Source organism: Pygocentrus nattereri, chromosome 24, assembly GCF_015220715.1.
Source record: "Pygocentrus nattereri isolate fPygNat1 chromosome 24, fPygNat1.pri, whole genome shotgun sequence".
NCBI classification, from domain to species: Eukaryota; Metazoa; Chordata; class Actinopteri; order Characiformes; family Serrasalmidae; genus Pygocentrus; species Pygocentrus nattereri.
Window position 1 is genome coordinate 4,825,452 of NC_051234.1, and position 20,618 is coordinate 4,846,069.

Below are 20,618 nucleotides of genomic sequence, written 5' to 3' on the forward strand. Positions count from 1 at the left end.
TAATCCCATTATAATCAGATTTCTGCAGTTATCTGATTGGTCATGTATACAGCATGCTCCAATCTAGAAATCTGACAAAGAGAGCTGGATTTTAGCTCAGTAATCAGTTTTCTCAGTGCATGTGAACTCTTACTCTGATTTCTTTCGGATTTCTCAGTCTGCACATGCGTAAGAACAGACGGGAAGTAAGCAATGTTGCCATGAGATGGCAGCAAACCACTTTTGGAGCAATGAACTTCTAGATGATGTACACCAATCAGGCATAACATTATGACCACCTTGCTTTTACGCTCATTGTCCACTATGTAGTTCTACAACTACAGACTGTAGTCCATCTGTTTCTCCGCATACCCCCTTTTTACCCTGTTCTTCAGTGGTCAGGACCCCCATGGACCCCATGGATCATTCTCAGCACTGCAGTAACATTGATGTGATGGTGATGTGTTAGTGTGTTGTGCTGGTGTGAGTGGATCAGACACAGTAGTGCTGCTGGAGCTTTTAAACACCTCCGTGTCACTGCTGGACTGAGAATAGTCCACCAACCAAGCCAACAGCGTCCTGTGACCAGCGTCCTGTGACAACCAGTGAAGGACTAGAAGATGATTAGCTCTTACTGTACAGATTATCTATCGTCTCTGGGTTTACTTTAATACGGTGGACCAACAACACAGGTGCATCTAATAGAGTGGACAGTGAGTGGACACAGTGTTTAAAAACTTTGAGTTCACTTCTTCTGTGAGTTTATTGCCTGGTTGCAAAGCAGAAATCTGATTACTGACTGATTCATGTGGACCTGGAGTTTCACATTATCTGATTACTCAAGTACATGTAAACGCATTGATCAGATTACTGACTAAATCTGATTTTCTGCAGTTATCGGAGTATTAAGTGCATGTAAATGCACTCTATGAGGTGGTAAAGTCATTCAGAGGGCTTTCTTCATAGCAGAGAAACTTACTGAGTTGAATTTCTTTACAGTTCTCTGTAAAGTGGTGACGGGAAGCAGGAGCTGCAATGTTTACTTCTGCAAATATAATCATTTTTTTCATTATAATGATTATATTATTTACTATCCAAAGCCACCAGTGAACCTACATAAGTACAGGAACGTACCAATGATGATGGTAAAAACATGAGTTTCACTGGGGCCTATTTTGCCTCATAACACCCTGCATGTATCTCTCCACCATGAGTGCATTGTGGCGTTTTACATTATACAAGAAAACACAGTGGTTCCCATACAACTGCTGAGTTGTATTTATGGCTGTATTTGGCTCCAGCCTTGCCTCACACATGGGCCCAATACATTGCCCCTAGGTGTGAGTGACCGTCTGTGTCTGTCTGTCTGCCCTGCGATGGACTGGCGACCTGTCCAGTGTGTATCCTGCCTTCAGCCCGATGACTGCTGGGATAGGCTCAGGCAACCCTGAGGGAGAAGCGGCTTAGAAAATGGATGGATGGATTAAAAAAGCTAAAACACACTACCAACAGAAACACTAAATGGTTTCTATGGGTTATTTTAGCAGGGCTAGACAGAAGTTCTGAATACTGGGTGGAATTCCCCTTTAAGGACTGGAATCACTGCAGGCTCGCAGACTTGTTCTCCCCTCAGGCACAAGCTGCCTCTTTAGGGGGGCAATGGGAAATGGCATGTCTAACAATGGACAGTAAGAGAGTGTCCAATTTGGCTCAGCATCTGGCAGACACGCCTATGAAGAGGGTAAATAACAAATGTGAGTCAGCAAAGCTGAAACTCTTTGGCAAGTGGAGCATCAGTGAGGAGCATTGTTTGAGAAGGAGAGGAAAACAATTAAAATAGGCCCAAGAGCCCCACCTGCTTGCTCTCCAGGAGAGAAATCAGCCATGGATCATCCTCCACCATCCGAAGGCAACAACGCTGGTAACGGTCTCATTCCAGGAGGCCACCCTAACCAGTCTGGCGACTGTCAGAGCCAGAGTTATGGAGCTCTGTACGGCCAGCCTCATGAGGTTCAGTGTCCTGGTTTGTCTGCTCATCAGCCCACCAATCCAGGAGAAAAATCAGCTATGGATCAGCCTCCACCTTACCCTGGTGACACTGCTGGCAATACTTTCAATCCAAGAGGCTACCCTCAGGTCCAGCCTTTCAGAGCTCCATATTTCCAGCCTCATGAGGGTCAGTCTCCTGTTTTATATGCTGGTCAGCACACTAATCCAGGAGAGAAATCAGCCATGGATCTGCCTCCACCTTTTCCTGTCGACAACGCTGGTAATAGTCCCATTCCAGGAGGCTACCCCATCCAGTCTGGCTACCCTCAGGGCCAGCCTTATGGAGCTATGTTTGGCCAGCCTCATGAGGGTAAGTCTCCTGGTCTGTGTGCTGGTCAGCCCACTGTGCAGCCTACAGTCTATGTGACCACTGTTACCACAACTCAGCCCTTGCTCAACACGCCGTGCTGCTGTTTACCTCAGGGTGCTGCTGCTCTCTTCTTTCCAATCAGAGTAAGTAGGAATTATCTGGGCTGTGTGGAACTGCATTTTGGGATAACGCAGGGGTCATTAACCCAAATTTAAAGATATTGACTATCATGATTGTGTCACATTTAAGACAATAACTTTCATCTGTTTTTTTTTATCACTGTCCAGCCACCTTGTTTATCCCAGTATAGCATATAAATAGTGAATAAGAGAGAAAACTTGAGATACAGTCTTAAAGCCTGCTGCTGAAGTGTACTGCAGGTGTAAGGCCTGCTATATTTGTCACACGTCCACAGTAGTTGGAGCTCCTCAGTCCAGTTCTGGTCTATTTCTGGAAGTTGGCTACACTATTTTTACCATCTTGGCTGTAAATATGTTTTAGTATGTGATAATGCAGACTTACCTTGCCCTGCTTTCAGTTGTAGCTCTGCTATAGCTGCTTTTCTCGCATCTCCAGCAGGAAACCTTGCCGCAAAAGTTTAATAGTTTCTTGTAAAATGGCTGTTAACGTTTGACTTTTTATGAGACTGAATTCAGCTTCTCATTTGCCAGCTTCTTGTTTGGATTTTCCCATGCCTGCTTAAATGGTACCTGAGGCTGCACTGCTGCACCATTTAAGGTGCGGGAACGGGAAAGTTCAAACAAGAAGTTGGCGAATGAGAAGACTTTTTAGTGTCTGACAGTTTCTCGTTGCAGATTAAACGTATCAGAAAACCAGCTGGAGTGATTATAAATGCAAATTCTCCAAATTCTTGGTGTTATTCTTTGCGTTTTCGTTATCTACTAGCTAGTTTAGACTGTTGTCTGCGTTCCTATGGTGAACAGCATTTAAAAGCGTTTTTGTTTGTTTGTGAAACCTGAGTTAGAAAGACAAGCAGAGCTTTATTTTACTACAAAGGAGGATAATTTTATGTCTGCCTAAAAACCAAATTCTGCTGTAGAACCTCAAGAGGGCAGTAAAAGAGCCACATGTTAGCATTTTGAGCTTTTTTTCTTTTATAACCTTGCTCCGCATATAAACACACACATTATTATTTTAAGGGCCTACACATTTTAGTCTGCTCTCAGGAAGTGTGAAGGATGGAAAAATTCGGTTTAGCCTCTTTGTGGTTTGTAGAACATCATCATAGCCTCTTTACCTACAGCGCTCAGCAAATGTCTCATATTCTCAGACTCGGTGGGCGATATGGCACAAATAATCATAGGTCATGATTAACCATGTAATGATCCAAATCCATCCAGATTCTTGAGTGATTTGTTCAATTGCCAACAATTCAGGACACTAAAGAACATGGTATCCAGCCTGCTCTAACTTTAAACAGAACAATAACTTTTAATAGAAGTTTGTGACTTACATGTATTACACTGTTAATTGTGAAATGCAAAATGAATTTGGTTACATTAGTAATATAATGAGAGCTCAACAGGCTGCACCAGCGATGGTGGTAGCAGTTTGGGGTTGAAGGGATTTGAAACCAAGGACAAAACCATGACACAAAACATCCAAAGGTTATAAAAGACAGAACCGCAACGGGACACTCGTTTATCGTTTATCGCAGTTTCGGTTTCAGTTTCAGAATCCTTACAGCCCTAATACAATAATCAGTACAATATTAATTTTTTTTTTAATTTTAAAAGTTGGGACAGACTTAAAAGAACCTGCAGTGGCACATATAACACACAACAACAACAACAACAACAACAACAATAATAATAATAATGGCAATAATAATAATATTACTACATATGACATACAATGACATACAATTGTATACAACACTTTCAAACTGTGCTACACTAAATCCAATTAAACAGGCCTCACTATGCTCATATTGTAACAACATGCATAGTTATAGCCACAATATGCCCAGAAAAGTGCATTGTGACATAATTGATCACAATAATGATAAAATATAGTCATGTCGCCCACCCTACTCAGACTGTGTAGCTGGGAACCATTGTTGAACCATGTTTAGCTGTAAAACCATTTATCTGGGCAGTATGTAGTATTTGATCAAAACAAATAAACAATGCCTAATGATATCATGTCTGTCAGAGTATTAGCTTAACTGTTTCCATTGGACGCCTTGGGGCAGCCCAGTATTTACATTTACCATCCAATACATTAAGTTAAAGGGGAAACTCTGCTTTTGCAAAATGTCTGCATAGCAAAATGTTTAAGATGTAAACAAAGTCATTCAGAGTGGTTTGGTGTGAAATGCTCTGTTACAGAGAGTCAAAATTGTTCACAGTGCTAGTGATAGGAACCAGATGTCTAATGTCTGGATTAATGTTTCTAAAAGCTCCCTCATAGAACATTATCCCACAAAGTGATTACAGCTTTGATAAAAGCTTGATGTCTGAGACATTGTATATAATAATAATAGTTTAGAGATGATTCTTTGGATTAAAACATTTTTTTAATCTTTGCATGGAGGTGAGATACAGTTTATAGTCAAAAGCTTTGGGACGCACCGCTTAATCACTGAATTCAGGTGTTTTATTCAGTCCCGGTGAATGAAATCAAGCACGTAGCTATGCAGTCTGCCTTTACAAATATTTGTGAAAGAATGGGTTGTTCTAAAGAGCTCACTGAGTTTGAGTGTGAGGCTGTAATAGGATGTCACCACTGCAACATGTCAGTCGTCCAGCATCCAGCACAATGCCAAGCATTGGATGGAGTGGTGTAAAGCACGCCACTGCTGGTCTCTGGAGTAGTGGAAATGTATTCTGAGGAGTAACGAATCACACTTCTCTATCTGTAGTCTGATGGACGAGTCTGGATTTGGCGAATGCCAGGAAAATGTTACCTGCCTGACTGCACTGCGCCAAATGTAAAGTTTGGTGGAGGAGGTATAATGCTATAGGGGTGTTTTTAGGGGTTGGCCTAGGGCCCTTAGTTCCAGTGAAGGGAAATCGTAATGCTTCAGTATACTAAGACATTTTATACAACTTTTGAGAAAGCCCTTCTCTGTTCCAGCATAACTATGCCTAATGACCTAGAACAGAGAATGCGGGAGAAACACACCGTGGTTTCTAGAAATAAGCTAAATAAACTTATAAGCTTACAAATTAAATCTTAAAATGAGAGTTATTAGATATACACTCACTGGCCACTTTATTACCTTGCTAGTAAAAGGTTGGACCCCCTTTTGCCTTCAGAACTGCCTTAATTCTTCGTGGCAGACTTTCAACAAGGTGTTGGAAACGTTCCTCAGAGATTTTGGTTGGTTATTTGAGTTACTGTTGCCTTTCTATCACCTGGAACCAGTCTGCCCATTCTCCTCTGACCCCTAACATCAACAAGGCATTTTCATCCACACAACTGACCACTCACTGGATATTTCCTCTATTTTGGACCGTTCTCTGTAAACCCTAGAGATGGTTGCGTGTGAAAATCCCAGTAGATCAGCAGTTTCTGAAATACTCAGACCAGCCCGTCTGGCACCAACAACCACGCCACGTTCAAAGTCACTTAAATCCTCTTTCTTCCCCGTTCTGGTGCTCGGTCTGCACTTCAGCAAGTTGTCTTGACCACCTCTACATGCCTAAATGCATTGAGTTGTGGCCGTGTGATTGGCTGATGAGCTATTTGTGTTAACAAGCAAGTGAACAAAGTGGCCGGTGAGTGTATATCAGCTAGATTTAAGAAAATTTTACTTTGTAGTGTATATTGTTTTTTTCCTTTCCATGAGGTCATGGAACAGACATTTATTTTTTGACATAACTATTTCCCAACTTCTTAACCACTTCTCCTTCTGGGTCGCGGGGGGTGCTGGAGCATATCTCAGCGGTCACTGGGCAGAAGGCAGGATACACCCTGGACAGGTCACCAGTCCATTGCAGGGCAGACAGACACCCACACATTCACTCACACCAAGGGGCAATTTAGCACGTCCAATTGGCCTGACTGCATGTCTTTGGACTGTGGGAGGAAACCGGAGAACCCGGAGGAAACCCACACAGACACGGGGAGAACATTCTAACTCCACAGAGAGGACGCTGGTCACCCGGCCGGGGAATCAAACCCAGGCCCTGTTTGCTGTGTGGCGACAGTGTGACCCACCAAGCCACCATGCTGCCAACTTCTCTATGTCGTTCTGAATTAACATATCAATCAACATGAACTGGGTGGAGCTAAACTGCAGTAGCCTAAATAGTCAGACGTATGAAAATGCATTGGTTTAAAATCAATTCCGTGTGGGCTGTTAAGTACATGTATATGGAGCGAATGGCCTGGGGAGGGAACGGCAGTCTTTGAAACTTTAAAATTGTTTATATGGTAATTCAGGAAAAGTTGTATTTCCCTAACATGGGACCGTCTTACATTTTACTGTATTTGTATTTATTCTGTTTTTACAGGCAAAATTACTCACCAACAGAACTAGTTCTACACATTTTTCTTGGGTGCCTTTGCACAGTACTGTGTGGACGATCACTTGTAGGAGCCACATGGTAAAACTGCTAAACTCTAGTGCTGAAATGTTCCTTTCACATACTTAGGCTGATATAAACTGTGGAGAATCTGCATGTTGACAGGAACATGTGGATTTTGAGTTGCCTTGCATTTCATCATGCATGCCCAGCATTTCTCAACCAAAGGCTGAAAATAAGTACTTACAAACCTGTAATGACCTTTTGTGGTCTAGCCTTTGGGAACATTTGTCACCGGTTATAATGACTGAGTGTTCTAGAGAAACTAAGTTGGTCATATGACTGTCCACTGTTTGAATGTTGCACTGTAATTCCCCTTTTCTGAAATCTAGAGGAACAGATTAAAATTAGGGAGATTTTGTTGCATATTCCGTTGTGTAGGTCAAAGAAACTGGACAACTAACACATATTCTAAAGTATTATTAATTATAAAGTATTATTAAAGTATTAATAATATATATCTATATATAGAAACCTAATATGTCACCATATTGAAATATATGCACAAACGTGGATTAACATTTACATTTACAGCATTTAGCAGACACTTTTACCCAGAGTGAAATGCTTTGTCTATCTAGAGAAAGTATCTTTGCTAGTTACCAATAGGTTAGAGAGAAAGCCGGTCCTGAGCTCAGATACTGCTAGAAACACAAAGTCACTGTTGATAACACAGAGCAGTGAAATACAATACAATACACTACACTACAATACAATGCAGTCAATACACTACAATACAATACAATACACTACACTACACTACAATACAATACAATACACTACACTACAATACAATACAGTCAATACACTACAATACAATAAACTACACTACACTACAATACAATACAATACAGTACACTTCAATACAATACACTACAATACAATATACTACAATACAATACAATAAACTACACTACACTACAATACAATACAATACACTACACTACAATACAATACACAACAATACAATATACTACAATACAATACAATAAACTACACTACACTACAATACAATACTATACACGACAATACAATATACTACAATACAATACAATAAACTACACTACACTACACTACACTACAATACAATACAATACACTACACTACAATACAATACACAACAATACAATATACTACAATACAATACAATAAACTACACTACACAAAAATACACTACAATACAATACAATCAATACTTAATATAGTGCTCATTTAAGTGCTGTATAAAGAGAATAAAATATATAATATATTATACACACACATATATGTAGATATAGCTGAAATATATGTAACTATCATTTTAAAAATATGTACATATATATTAAATATGCGTGAATATATTTCAGACCTGCAAATTATTCAGTAACTGCATGAAATCATTTTTTATTTTATTTTTTATTTTTATTTTTGTAAAAGTTCCCCTCAAATTAACAGAAAATGTGTTTTACAATCCCACATATTGCTATAGGCTTACAATTTACTGCTTTAAGCAAAAAATCTCAGACGCTCTTTGTGTTATTGTATAAAAGTCATGTTTCCAGAGCAGATCACTGAAGAGACGCCGTCTGTTTATAGTTTAGAGCCCAGATTTGGGGGAAAACGGGTCGACTTTCAGTAGAAAAACAAAGTTCAGCTTCTTTTATTATAAGGGTTTAAAATGACGTCACCGTCTATTAGACTGGAGAGAAGAGCTACAGCCTCACACGACGCCCAGCTTCTGAACGGAGCTTATGGAATATGAACGTTATGAAGAATATGACCAAGTGCGGTTTAGAACCACCGGTGGTCCCAAGGAGTTGAAGAGGTTAACAGTGTGTCCTCTTTTATTCTAAAAAGTGAGGAAACCTGTTTTCCTATGATATGAGGCCTTGGAGAAGTAACTAAGTTAATCTGAATATAAATGAGGAAGTTTGCAATTCGATGTGGCGTTATTGTCTGTCCATTTGTTAGGTTTATGTTTGCCATGGCCTTTTTAGTTTTTCAGCCTCAATAATAATAAAGAATAATCCTGATATTGACTGTGCTTGGTTTAAAATATGTAACTCCAGTGAGAGAGCTACACAATCCTTTGGGTGCTTCCAGTATCAAATGACACTGTGTGGGCAATAATGTAGACAAGCAGTTCAGAAATCTCTAGGCTGGTTGAAACTAAACATCAGCTTGAAGTGCCTTACGGAAGAGAACCCAGCTTTTCTGCTGTGCTGCCTCCGAGTGCACATTCCTGAACCCCTGCTTTGAGTGGGAAGGCCCATAGCACAAAAAAAGCCAGTAAATGCTTCAGAGCAGCTAACCAAACATACTCTCTAGTTGTTCTCTCACCTCTCTGTCTCCCCTTTCTGCTGGGGAGCCTCACCAAATCAGCCACAGCTGTGGCTAATTATAACGGAACAGGAAAGTCTTTAAACACAGGCTGGTGACACCAGCTCAGCCTCAGGTAGCCATACACTAACATTCAGTATATGGATGATTCTACACTGTTAGAAATAAAGGTACTACTTTTTGTTCATTGAGGTACAAACAATGTAAATGTTCACTCAAATGTACAGCAGTGGTTTTAAGGTCCAGTTGTATACCTTAAATAAGTTTCTCCCAGGTGAAAATACATATTTGTACCTTTTCATAACTGAATGTTTTAAAACAGAACAGTACAATAAAACGTCTGGAGGCAAGGCGGGGTGTGTGGAGTCAGTACAGCTTAGAAAACATTATTTCAGTGGATTATGGTTCAGTTATGTTCCCTGACTAAATATACTGAGATGTACCCTTGAGGGTCCCACCCCAGTGACAAGAGGGGCACTCCCCCAATGATAGCATCCTACCTGGTTCAGAATCAGAGCTCAAACCACTTTACCTTATGGTGTGGGGTTGTTTTTCAGGAATTGAGCTCGGCACCTTAGTTCCAGCGAAAGGAACTTTTAATGCTTCAGCCCCAAGAGATTTTGGACAATTTCATGCTCTCAATGTTGTGGGAACAGTTTGGGGACGGCCCCTTCCTGTTCCAACGTGAGCAGGTCCATAAAGACACGGATGAGCAAGTTTGGTGTGGAAGAACTTGACTGGCCTGCACAGAGTCCTGACCTCAACCCCATAGAACACCTTTGGGATGAATTAGAGCGGAGACTGTGAGCCAGGCCTTCTCGTCCAACATCAGTGTCTGACCTCACAAACGTGCTTCTGGATGAACGGTCAAAAATTCCCATAAACACTCCTAACCCTTGTGGAAAGCCTTCCTAGAAGAGCTGAAGCTGTTATAGCTGCAAAGGGTGGGCTGACATCGTATTAAACCCTATGGATTAAGAATGGGATGCCACTCAAGTTCATATGCGTGTGAAGGCAGATGAAAAATCTAAGGTCTGAACACCAACCGCTGTTTTTGATTTGTTTAGTTTTTTATTGTGGGACCACAGTTTGAAATAATTCAGCAGAAAGAAAATTAATACCATTAGACTGTTAGACTGCTGCTGTGCTTACATTAGTACAGTCGAACCTTTTTTGGCCGATTCTAAAAACATAGTTGAACCTCATTAAAGATATTTGTGTTTTTACTGCAACCATGTTTGCATTTCCAGGTTCAGGTGGCACAAATCTAAGTCTTGCCCTAGTATGACGCAGATCTGATGTTTTCAAAGTGGTGCAGGCGCTTAACCCTGATCTGAGCCACTTTGGCTACATTTGTCTCATTGCTCAATTATGATTTTTGCTTAGAAATGATCTTTACACAAATGTGAACCATCTGGTTTGAGATATGTCACTCACATCTCTCATTTAATGCGAGTGAACCTGTAAATACCTGCGTGCACACGACCAAATCAGGAACGCCACAGGAAAATTAATATACTAATCAGTAACAATTTACAATTTACTTTCTTCATGAAGAAAATTTGTGCTTAACACCCCTCAGCTGTTCATTAATAGAGCAAGACGAAGGTAAAAAGGATCAGATGCGTTGCATTTACTGGCACTAACCATTTAGTGATGGGGAGTCGATTCTAAAGGAATAGATTCTTTATCTCCAACATGTCTGGGAGTGGAAGCTGACTCTTGGCCAATGACTCAGAGTCAAAATGCTCAGAGTCTAATCTTTTCTTGATCATAATTGACTTGAGGGATGTTTTGACGGAGGCTTGCGTAAAAGAAAGAGGAAAAGAGTCTGAATTTGAGTTACGTGAGTCTCATTCATTGCCAACTTTAAACAATGCCACCACTGCTCATCAGCTGCTGTGGCACAAACTCCCATTTCTCATCCCACTCGGCTTCCCCCTCATGATTAGTTGTGCAATAAATGGTGATTAGACACAAACAGCACAGGGAACAAAAACCCAAGAATTTTTCACAGGACGTTTTTGGTTGAAGCATGTGCATTCCAATAGCTTATAACATGTTATATTGTGTTTTTAGTGTTAATTCAGCTTTACTTCAAGTTTACTGTACAGATTCAGTTTATAAGTATGATATTACAACTTACTCCCTAAGATAAAATGATGTAGGCTGTCAAAATATCCAACCTACAGTTTTATGTCTGCAGCTAACTACAACCCCATTTCCAAAGAAGTTGCGACACTGTGCAAAATGTAAATACAAACAGAATGCAATTATGTGTAAATTATTTAAATCTTATATTATATTGAAAATAGTATTAAGACAACATAGCAGAATAATTTCATTTCAGTTTTTTGAAAAATGTATGCTCATTTTAAATTTGATGCCAGCAACACATTTCAAAAAGGTTGGGACAGGGGTATGTTTACTACTCTGTCGCATTACCTCTTCTTTTAACAATACTCTGTATTGTAGCATTTGTCAATTGATAAGACCAATTTCTGTAGTTTATTCTTGTTTCATATAGGATTTCAGCTGCTCAACAGTTTGGAGTCTCTTTTTTGTTGTTTTTTGCGCTTCATAATGTACCAAATGTTTTCTGGACTGCAGGAAGGACAGTTTAGCCCCCAGACTCTTTAACTAAGGACCCATGCTGTTGTAATACATGCAGAATGTGGTTTGTCGTGTCTAAAATAAGCAAGGCCTTCTCTGAAAAAGACGTTGTCTGGATGGCTGCAAATGTTGCTCCAAAACCTGTATATATATCGTTCAGTTTTAATGCTGCCTTCACATATCACCCCCTTACCATCAGAGATGCTGGCTTTTGAACTGTGCATGGATAACCCAGAAGATGCACCATCCATTTTGTTTTGTTGGACCACAGGACACTTGTAAACTTTTTCTCAGTCCATCTAAAATGAGCTTGGGCCCAGAGAAGGTGGCAGTGTTTCTGAATCCATTTTTTTTATGGTTTCTTCTTTGCATGGTAGATTTAACTTGCATTTGTGGATGCAGTGATGAACTGTGTTTACAGACAATGGTTTTCACAAGCGTTTCTGAGCCCATGCAGTGATTTCCTCTACAAAATCATGTCTGTTTTTAATGCAGTGCTGCCTGAGAGCCCAAAGATCACGACCAGCAAATATTAGTTTTTGGCCTGTACCTTGAATACAGAGATTTCTCTGGATTGTCTAAATCTTTCTACGATATTATGTACTGTAGATGATGACATCCCCAAGTTCTTTGTATTTTGTGTTGAGAAATCTTCTTCATAGGTTGTTGGATTATTTGCCTTTGCAGTCTTTCAGAGCGTGAACCCCTCCCCATTTTAACTTCTGAAAGCTTTTCTGTGTTGCTTTTTTTTTTTTTTTTACCAGATCATATTACTGATCTGTTTCCAGTTAACGTAAATAGTCGTGAGATGTTTCACCACATATAACAACTTTAGTAGCTGTTTTGTCCCCCAGCAACACACAAGTACAAGTGAAGTTATGTAATGTGCTCCTTTTGGCTAAGACAACATAAGGCCGAAATCCATTGTTTGTCCTTCATGCTGCTCTCTAATCTTTTGTATTTTACACCTGTTTTAGTTTAAAGTATAAACTTCAGGGCCTGATAAGACAAGCCAAATGGAAATTATGTATACAGTGTTCATTTTTTGCTGCTTTATTTATCATCTTGATCACTGAAACAAGGTTTAAATTACAGTGTTGTTTTGTTCTTCCCTGAAAGTAATTAAACTGTGACAGTTTGTTTGCTATTTTGTCAAGTTCAGTGAACTTATGGGAACAGCATTCATTTTGGCAAGCAAACTGAACTTTTGGGGAAGCCACCTAACTGCAAGAGAATGCAGTTTGATTTAGTGGAGCTGATGCACAGGAACTGAAGCCACTTGTGAATAAGAGTTTGGTGGTTCTTCTTGCTTTCTAGTTCTGAACGCATGGATTTGATTGCTAGGAAGGCCTTGAGCACTTAGAGATGCATTCAAAGACACCTTGCTTTAAGTGCCGGTTTACGTGTTAAATTCCTTTAAAATCCCAGGCGTCTAGACCTCTTTTATTTTATCATTTGGTAATCAGCACCATGCTCATATCAGTGGTTTTGGTAACTGCTGCTGTTGCACCCTAAGGTGTAGTGTAGTGGCTAACATCTCTACCTATGCTGTAAACTGGGCTTCAGTCCCCACCTGGGTAAGCACCCTACACTATGCCAAATAAGAGTCCTTGGGCAAGACTCCTAACACTACCTTCACCTACCAGTGTAAACAATCAAATTGTAAGTCGCTCTGGATACAAATGTTAGTATAGCATATATGCATATAACATCACCTTTGTCTACCTGTTTAAAATGATCAAATTGTGTGTCGCTCTGGATAAGAGTGTCTGCCAAATGCTAGAAATGTAAACAAACATGTCCCAAACTTGATATGTTTTGTCGTATGTACATTTCCCCCCCTTGTATGTCGCTGGACCCTCTGGATAACGTCCCAGCAAAAAGTGAAAATGTAAATACTGCTACATGCAAGCTAACACTGCTACACTTTAAACTGTTAAACCAGCAAGTGTTGTCAAATGTGTACTCAAATAGGAAACATATGTTGTTCGTTGATGCAAAATAAATGAGACGAGTAGATCAGACTGAAGTGAAACAAACGGTTTTATTACAGAATTCTGGAGAGGTTACAAACAGAGAACATGCATCATGTATCTCCCAAGTAAGCTCTGACCCCTTCTCATCTGACTCCCTTTTTATAGTCGCATGACCGCTCCTTCCTTACCCCAGCCTCCAATGTGTGCGTTAGGCCATCTCACCAATCCACATCATAAAAGTGTAAGGATGCGCTCGAGACGTGAGCGCGTCTGCAAGGTCAGCTTAAGGTATTTCCTGTGTTTATTTCCTGTGTTCCAGACAATGGCTCTGCTTATCTGACCAGATGAACCACATGTGTGGTGTGCTAATCCCAGTGTCTACTACTATCAGCTTCGAGGTATTACCTGTTATCTGACATCCTTGTGTATTCCACCATTAGTCAGCACACAGCCTTATGTGGTGACTCTTAGCTCTTAGAATTGTACAATATAACCATTAAGCTTTCAATGCTAGACATAAGCTTTCTTTAATACATCTTAAAAGAGTATTATGAACAATACTAAGGCTAATAATTCCGCAGCTTCTAGCTTAATAAGGTGGCCCCCTGTTGACTGTAGGCCACTGTTCATCCACCCTTGGACCACACAGGTGACAGTCATGTATAAAAGGTTTAACTATTGGCCTAAAAGAGGAAATTTGCCCACTGACTGACAGACTGGCGACTTTGTAGTGCAAAGAGTGTAGCTAGTCCACAGTAGCTGGGCCCAAGTTAGTCTGCCAGTTGCCTTGGCTTTGGCTTCTCATGCTGCAGTGTTAGGTAAACTAAAGCTGAGGCTTTATGTGTCCCTCCTTCAGATACTATGTTGTTGGTTGTGGTAAGCTGACAAACATTTAGCGTGAGCAAAGGGAGCTCCGGTGGCTCCTTGTCAGCTGTTTTCCGACCTGTTGAGCACGTTCAATTCATATAAGCTGAGAAATCAAAAGTGAACACATGGCATAGCCAACTAAAGTGCCAAAGTGCAGCGTCACATAGTTTTATCACTGAAACCGACATTTGCTGTTCTAATGGTCAAATTTTAAATATCAACGACAAATCAATTTAGGAGAGAATAGCCCAATTATTTGCTACTCAAGCAAACTTTAAACAGTTAATACTGCACTCCCTGTTTAAACGGTCACTTAAGTAGCCTTTTCCCCTCACGGTCGTCAGCTAATGGTGTTTTACTTTCACTCTCTTGCACTGGAATTAGCTTATGAAGTGGTGAGATGCCTTTTAAAGGAGGTGCGATTGACTATTTAAGATTGGAGTTTGGAAAGTAATATACATGTAAATTAAAGAGAATTGTGAGTTTTCTTTACCCTGAAAGTAAAAAGCAAAGTGACCCTGTTACAGTTTGGGAGAAGTAGTAATATTTTTTTAGTAGGTACCCCATCACTGGTCAGCTTCTTATTTTGGAGCCTAACCATAGTTTTGTGCTCTTGGTGCAGATTGTATGTCTAGCTAACTTTGAAAGACTAATTTTGGACCGTATGTTTGTGAGCTGGTCAACTTTCTTTGTGGGTTCTGTTTGAATATTGTAATCAAAAGTGCTCAAATTAGCTTCACTGCATAGCCTTTATAATAGTAAGAGTGAACTTACAGGAGGTGAGTGTGGGGTCTGAGGGGTGCCATATACTAACAACCGTGTCCCCCGCACTTTTACAATGGCTGCTACACCTTGAAAGTTGCAGAGGATAGAGTGTGGAGCCTGGCAGTCATACGACAAGCAAACGCTGACTAAAAAAGACAATTTATGGCGAATGTGGGCTGAAAGGTTATGAATGGTGGTGTGTACATCACAGCGACTATATTTAATCATAGTTTATTCACAGCTTTTTAATGAGATGAGCAACAAGCAGAAAGAAAGCCTCAAATTCCGCCAACAGACAGAAATACTTGCAGTATCGCTCATCATGCAGCTTCAGCTAGCTCTAGTAAGAGGCTGTGGAACATCCTGTGTTGATGTGTGTTGCGTATTACTTTGGACTTGGTGTGAAGGTTCCACTACGTAAAAATCACATCTGTTTTTTATCTGTCCGAAAAAAAAAACATGCTTGGTGCACATAGGGCTTAACAGGCCAACCGCACCCTCGATGGGTTTTGGCTATCAGCTGATTGTGCGGTGGCAGTTGTATGTGATTTTTGGATTGCCAGAAAGCTGCTGTTGTGTTGTCTGGTTTATCTCAGCATGGTTGCCTTCGTGGAGATGCGTGAATAGTTTTCCCCAGGAGGGGTTTGTCGGCCCTCCTCTTTCAGCCCTAATTGTTTACTAAACAGCTCAACTTTTCACATACAGAGAGCCAAAACACTATATAATCTGCTAACCATTACTGGAAACATACCGTGCTTTTTTAAAGGCTATAGTTACCCCAGAAAGCAAGGCTTTAGGCCAGGGGTCGCAACCCAAATCTCAAGAAGAGCCATTTTGTGCTTTCCATGAAAGTCAAACCACCTTAGGTGCCAAATGTTTTATGTCCATTTTGCTGTAAACATGTCTCCGTACATGTTAATGTACTAGTATAGGCTAAAAAATATGAAATAAATGAAAACGCAGACTTACTTTGCTCTGCTTTAAGCTTTAGTTCAGCTATAGCTGCTTTTCTCGCATCTCCAGCAGGAAACTTTTCCACAATAGTAGAATATTTACTTGTAAAACGTCTCTCAATGTTTATTTTAGTCTTACCTAAATGTCTAATTCTGCTGTGGAGCCGCAGCAGGGCAGGGAAAGAGTCGCAAGCTGCCAACCACTGATTTAGGTTAATAGCTAGCCCAGCATTAGCTGAGGCATGCACTCGCTTCCAAGCTCCATCTTAGTAGTTCTTGAAGTTGTATAGGCATATGCACAGTGAGCGGGCTAACCCCGCCCTTCAGAATAAGTGTCTTTGTCAGAACAAACCCAAAGAGCCACTGCTGTCAAACAAATAACCCAGAATAACATGTACACACTTCTTTAACATGCCCCCAAAAGTGTATTATTATTAGTTAAAAATGTCATCTGTATGGCCACGATGGGCCCTGCAGAAATTTCCTCCTTAAATGAACACTCCTTTGAAACTTCAGGCGTTTTAATATGTGAGATTCGGAGAAGATGTTTTTTTCTAGTTGTTATAAAGTTCTTAGATCTGCGGTCAGACCTTCTTATCTCTTTTATTCTGCACCTCTCTCTATTCTTTCAGACTCGAGTTGCCAACGTGTCCTGTCACAGAACTCTGGCCGAGAGAAGCTCAAAACGGCGGTACTTCGTGTTCAGCATTGATCTGGGAGTTGCAACTGTTCTCATCTTTTTTGTTATCATCTCTTTGCTGATGTGCACTGAACCAGCACACACAATAATCTTTCTTTAAAACTGAAGCTTAAATAGTCCAGAGATTTAGCTTTATTTTTTATTATTTATAGTGTTGATAAGGTTTATACTGTTTCCCGTTTCTATTACTGAGTGCCTTACTCCTGTTACTCTGCTGCTGCTGTAATACTGTGAATTAAAGGATTAAAGGATCTTATCTTAATGAACAGAACAAGAGAAACGGCCCAAAAGTATTTGGAAAAATGTCTGGTTCCTTTGACCTTACATTAAAAGTAAAGTATGTTTTTTCCTTCTCCTGTAAAGTCATCGTTCTAGAGATATGAGGTTTTTACCCGACAGTAGCGATATATATGTACATGTGTGTGTGTGTGTGTGTGTGTGTGTGCTTGTGTGTGCTTGTGTGTGTATAATGTAATGCCCAACAATAAACTCCTTGTACACAAACATATGATGAGTAAAGTCTTTTTGTAAGATGTGATGTGCTTTTTTCCCCTCTAATTAAAACTACATAAAAACTAAAACAATGTAATCTGAGTAACACTACAGTGCTTTTTAAAGTGAATGTGGCTGAGAACATTAAGACACAATAATGGTGCTTCGCTGCTAACATACTACACCTTCCTGTACTTATCTCATTCGAAATTCAATAGTAAGCCATTATTTTGAGACATTATGTCAGTATTTGATACATTAAATCAATATTTGAAGATATTACATCGCTTTTCTGAAGAATTACTGCCAGAAACAGAGAATTATCTAAGCATTTCGAGATGATTCAAGAGTTTTGAGATTCTCAGTTATGGCTTCAAGTTAAGAATCCATGAGTACAATTCATACAAGCTCAATGCACCACACTGAACACTGAAACCTGTCAAATACAGTGGTGGACTTAAATTCCATGACTGTAAGCATGCTGCAGTTACACCTTCAGCTGTTTCAGTAGTATCACTGTACACTGATACATGAACTGGATTGTTAGTGCACTCCAGAAGCGGACACTCTAAAATATAAAGCACTCTGTTAAAGTTGTATTTTCGGAAAATGAAAAATAACCTGTTTTTTCTACTATTTTATGCCAGAAAATCTAAAGAACTGCTATTCTCTACTGCACCCATTGCGAGAGCAAGATGCAATTCACCTTTGTTGCATAAAAGCTGTCTATGGAGTCAAGCTGTTGACATCCTGTATAAATAAAAATAATGCGTGGCCATGATATAATCCATCCATCCATCAAGTTGCTTCTCCGTCAGGGTCGCGGGGGGGTGCTGGAGCCTATCCCAGCAGTCTTCAGGTGGAAGGCAGGATACACCCTGGACAGGTCGCAAGTCCATTGCAGGGCAGACAGACAGAGACAGTCACTCACACACTCACACCTAGGGGCAACGTAGCACGTCCAATTGGCCTGACTGCATGTCATTGGACTGTGGGAGGAAACCCACGCGAACACGGGGAGAACATGCAAACTCCACACAGAGAGGACCCTGATCACCCGGCCGGGGAATTGAACCCAGGCCCTCTTCGCTGTGAGGCGACAGCGCTACCCACCACGCCACCACCATGCCGCCCAGCCATGATGTAATAAGGCATGGGAATGAGGTCCTAATGTGTGGCCAGGACTTAATAAGGTAGGATCTCGTTCCTACACCTCACTTTCTAAGTTGTGGCCACGACTAATTTCCTCATTCTGAAGCCTTACTAAGTTGTGGCCATGCATTTGGCTCTCATTTCCATGCATTAATAAGCCTTGGCTTTGGGCAGTTTAAACACGGTTAGCATGGGGGCAGTCATGGGCTGGAGGTTAGGGAACCAGCCCTGTGAACAGAAGGTCGCCTTTTCCCCTCAGCCAACTGTACATGACTGAAATGCCCTTGAGCAAGACACCTAACCCCCAACTGCTCCCTGGGCGCTGCGGATAGGGCTGCCCACCGCTCCGGTTAAGTGTCCTCACTGCCCCCTAGTGTGTGTGCGCTCACTAGTGTGTATGTGGCGTTTCACTTCACGGATGGGTTAAACGCGGAGGTGAAATTTCCCCGTTGTGGGACTAATAAGGGTCACTTAATCTTATTTAATTAAATGAATTTCTAGTTCTTTTCCTTCGTAATGGTAGTTTTTTTTTATCCTAATCTAATTTTTAATTTGAATTAGAATTTTGAACCATCCTAATTTCACTTCTTATTTGATTTTCTCTTTTAAATCCATTGTTTAATCATGTTCTACTCATTTCTTCCCTCCTTTACTTTACTTCTTAAACAGCTTTGTTTTTTCCGACTCTGTATTTTCTCATTTGTAAAGCACTTTGAATGACAGCAGTAAATAAAGGTGCTATATAAATAAGCTTGCCTTGCCTGCCATTTAAATGGTCCAAGCAACAAAATCTGAGGTGGCCTCAGTATGCTTAGTGCTTGCCAATCAATGAGCAGTTGACAGATGCCACACAAAGGTGAGGATATACGTTTTGAATCATTTTTGAAGAATTTTACCAGTGACCTCCAGTGTCATATACAAAAACAGCAATAATACAACCGAGCAGTCGGTAAGTGTCAGGAGTGCTGCTTCTTTCCATTTTCAAAAGCTTAATCTTTCATTTCTTGATGTAAATCAAGGCTGATTTTGATGGGACACTTTGGGTCATTGTACATGTATTATGCAACATTTTTTCTTCAGTTTCTTCACTTACTGTGGAACATTAACTCTCAGGATTTGTTGATATTTGCTGATAATAGAAACTTTTCTTCCCTCTGTCACCACAACACATCATGGGGGTTTTGCTTTGCCTACTGGACCAGTCTATCAGTGTGTTTGTCTCGGTCTTCAAGATCTTATCTTCCCTTCAGCTGTTCTCCTCGGCTGCCATTTCTTCATTTCAGACTTACTTTTTACTTTTATCATCTTTTCTTGCTTTGTAAGTGTCCTCTATTTCAGTTTCAGATCCTCAGTCAGACTCTTAGTTTACCCCAAGGCTATAAGCACAACACCCTGAGGGTCCACTGCACTCTGGACTTGTATTGATCTGATTTAGATAAGAGTCTAATAGGTCAAACAAGCTCATGTTCAACCTCTTCAACTCCTTGAGACCACTAGTGGTTCCAAAACGCACTTCGCCATGTTCTTCATAACTTTCGTATTTCATAAGCTCCATTCAGAAGCTGGGCGTCGTGTGAGGCTGTAACTCTTCTCTCCAGTCTAATAGACGGTGATGTCATTTTAAACCCTTATAATAAAATGAAACTGAAAGTCGACCCGTTTTTCCCCAAATCTGGGCTCTAAACTATAAACAGACGGCGTCTCTTCAGTGATCTGCTCTGGAAACATTACTTTTAGAAAATAACACAAAGAGCATCTGAGATTTTTGGCTTTCAGCAGTAAATTGTAAGCGTATAGCGATATGTCTAGATCATAAAACACGTTCTGTTCATTTGAGGGGCTTTTACAATAAATAAATAAATAAATATGTACATTTATTTCATGCAGTTA

At 40.4% G+C, this 20,618-nt stretch overlaps 1 protein-coding gene across 2 annotated transcripts; it reads left to right on the forward strand.

The window, feature by feature from the left end:
- The first annotated feature begins 1,787 nt into the window (after window positions 1-1,787).
- LOC108433902 (basic salivary proline-rich protein 3-like) lies at window positions 1,788-17,408 on the forward strand. Of its 2 annotated transcripts, none has more exons than XM_037533903.1 (2): window positions 1,788-2,481; window positions 17,017-17,408. In XM_037533903.1, exons 1-2 carry the CDS (start codon window positions 1,864-1,866, stop codon window positions 17,182-17,184), a joined length of 786 nt encoding a protein of 261 aa, XP_037389800.1. In that variant the 5' UTR covers window positions 1,788-1,863; the 3' UTR covers window positions 17,185-17,408. The 2 variants fall into 2 exon arrangements, with proteins under 2 accessions (XP_037389800.1, XP_017564252.1); XM_017708763.1 differs by having other exon boundaries at window positions 1,788-2,338.
- The last annotated feature ends 3,210 nt before the right edge of the window (window positions 17,409-20,618 follow it).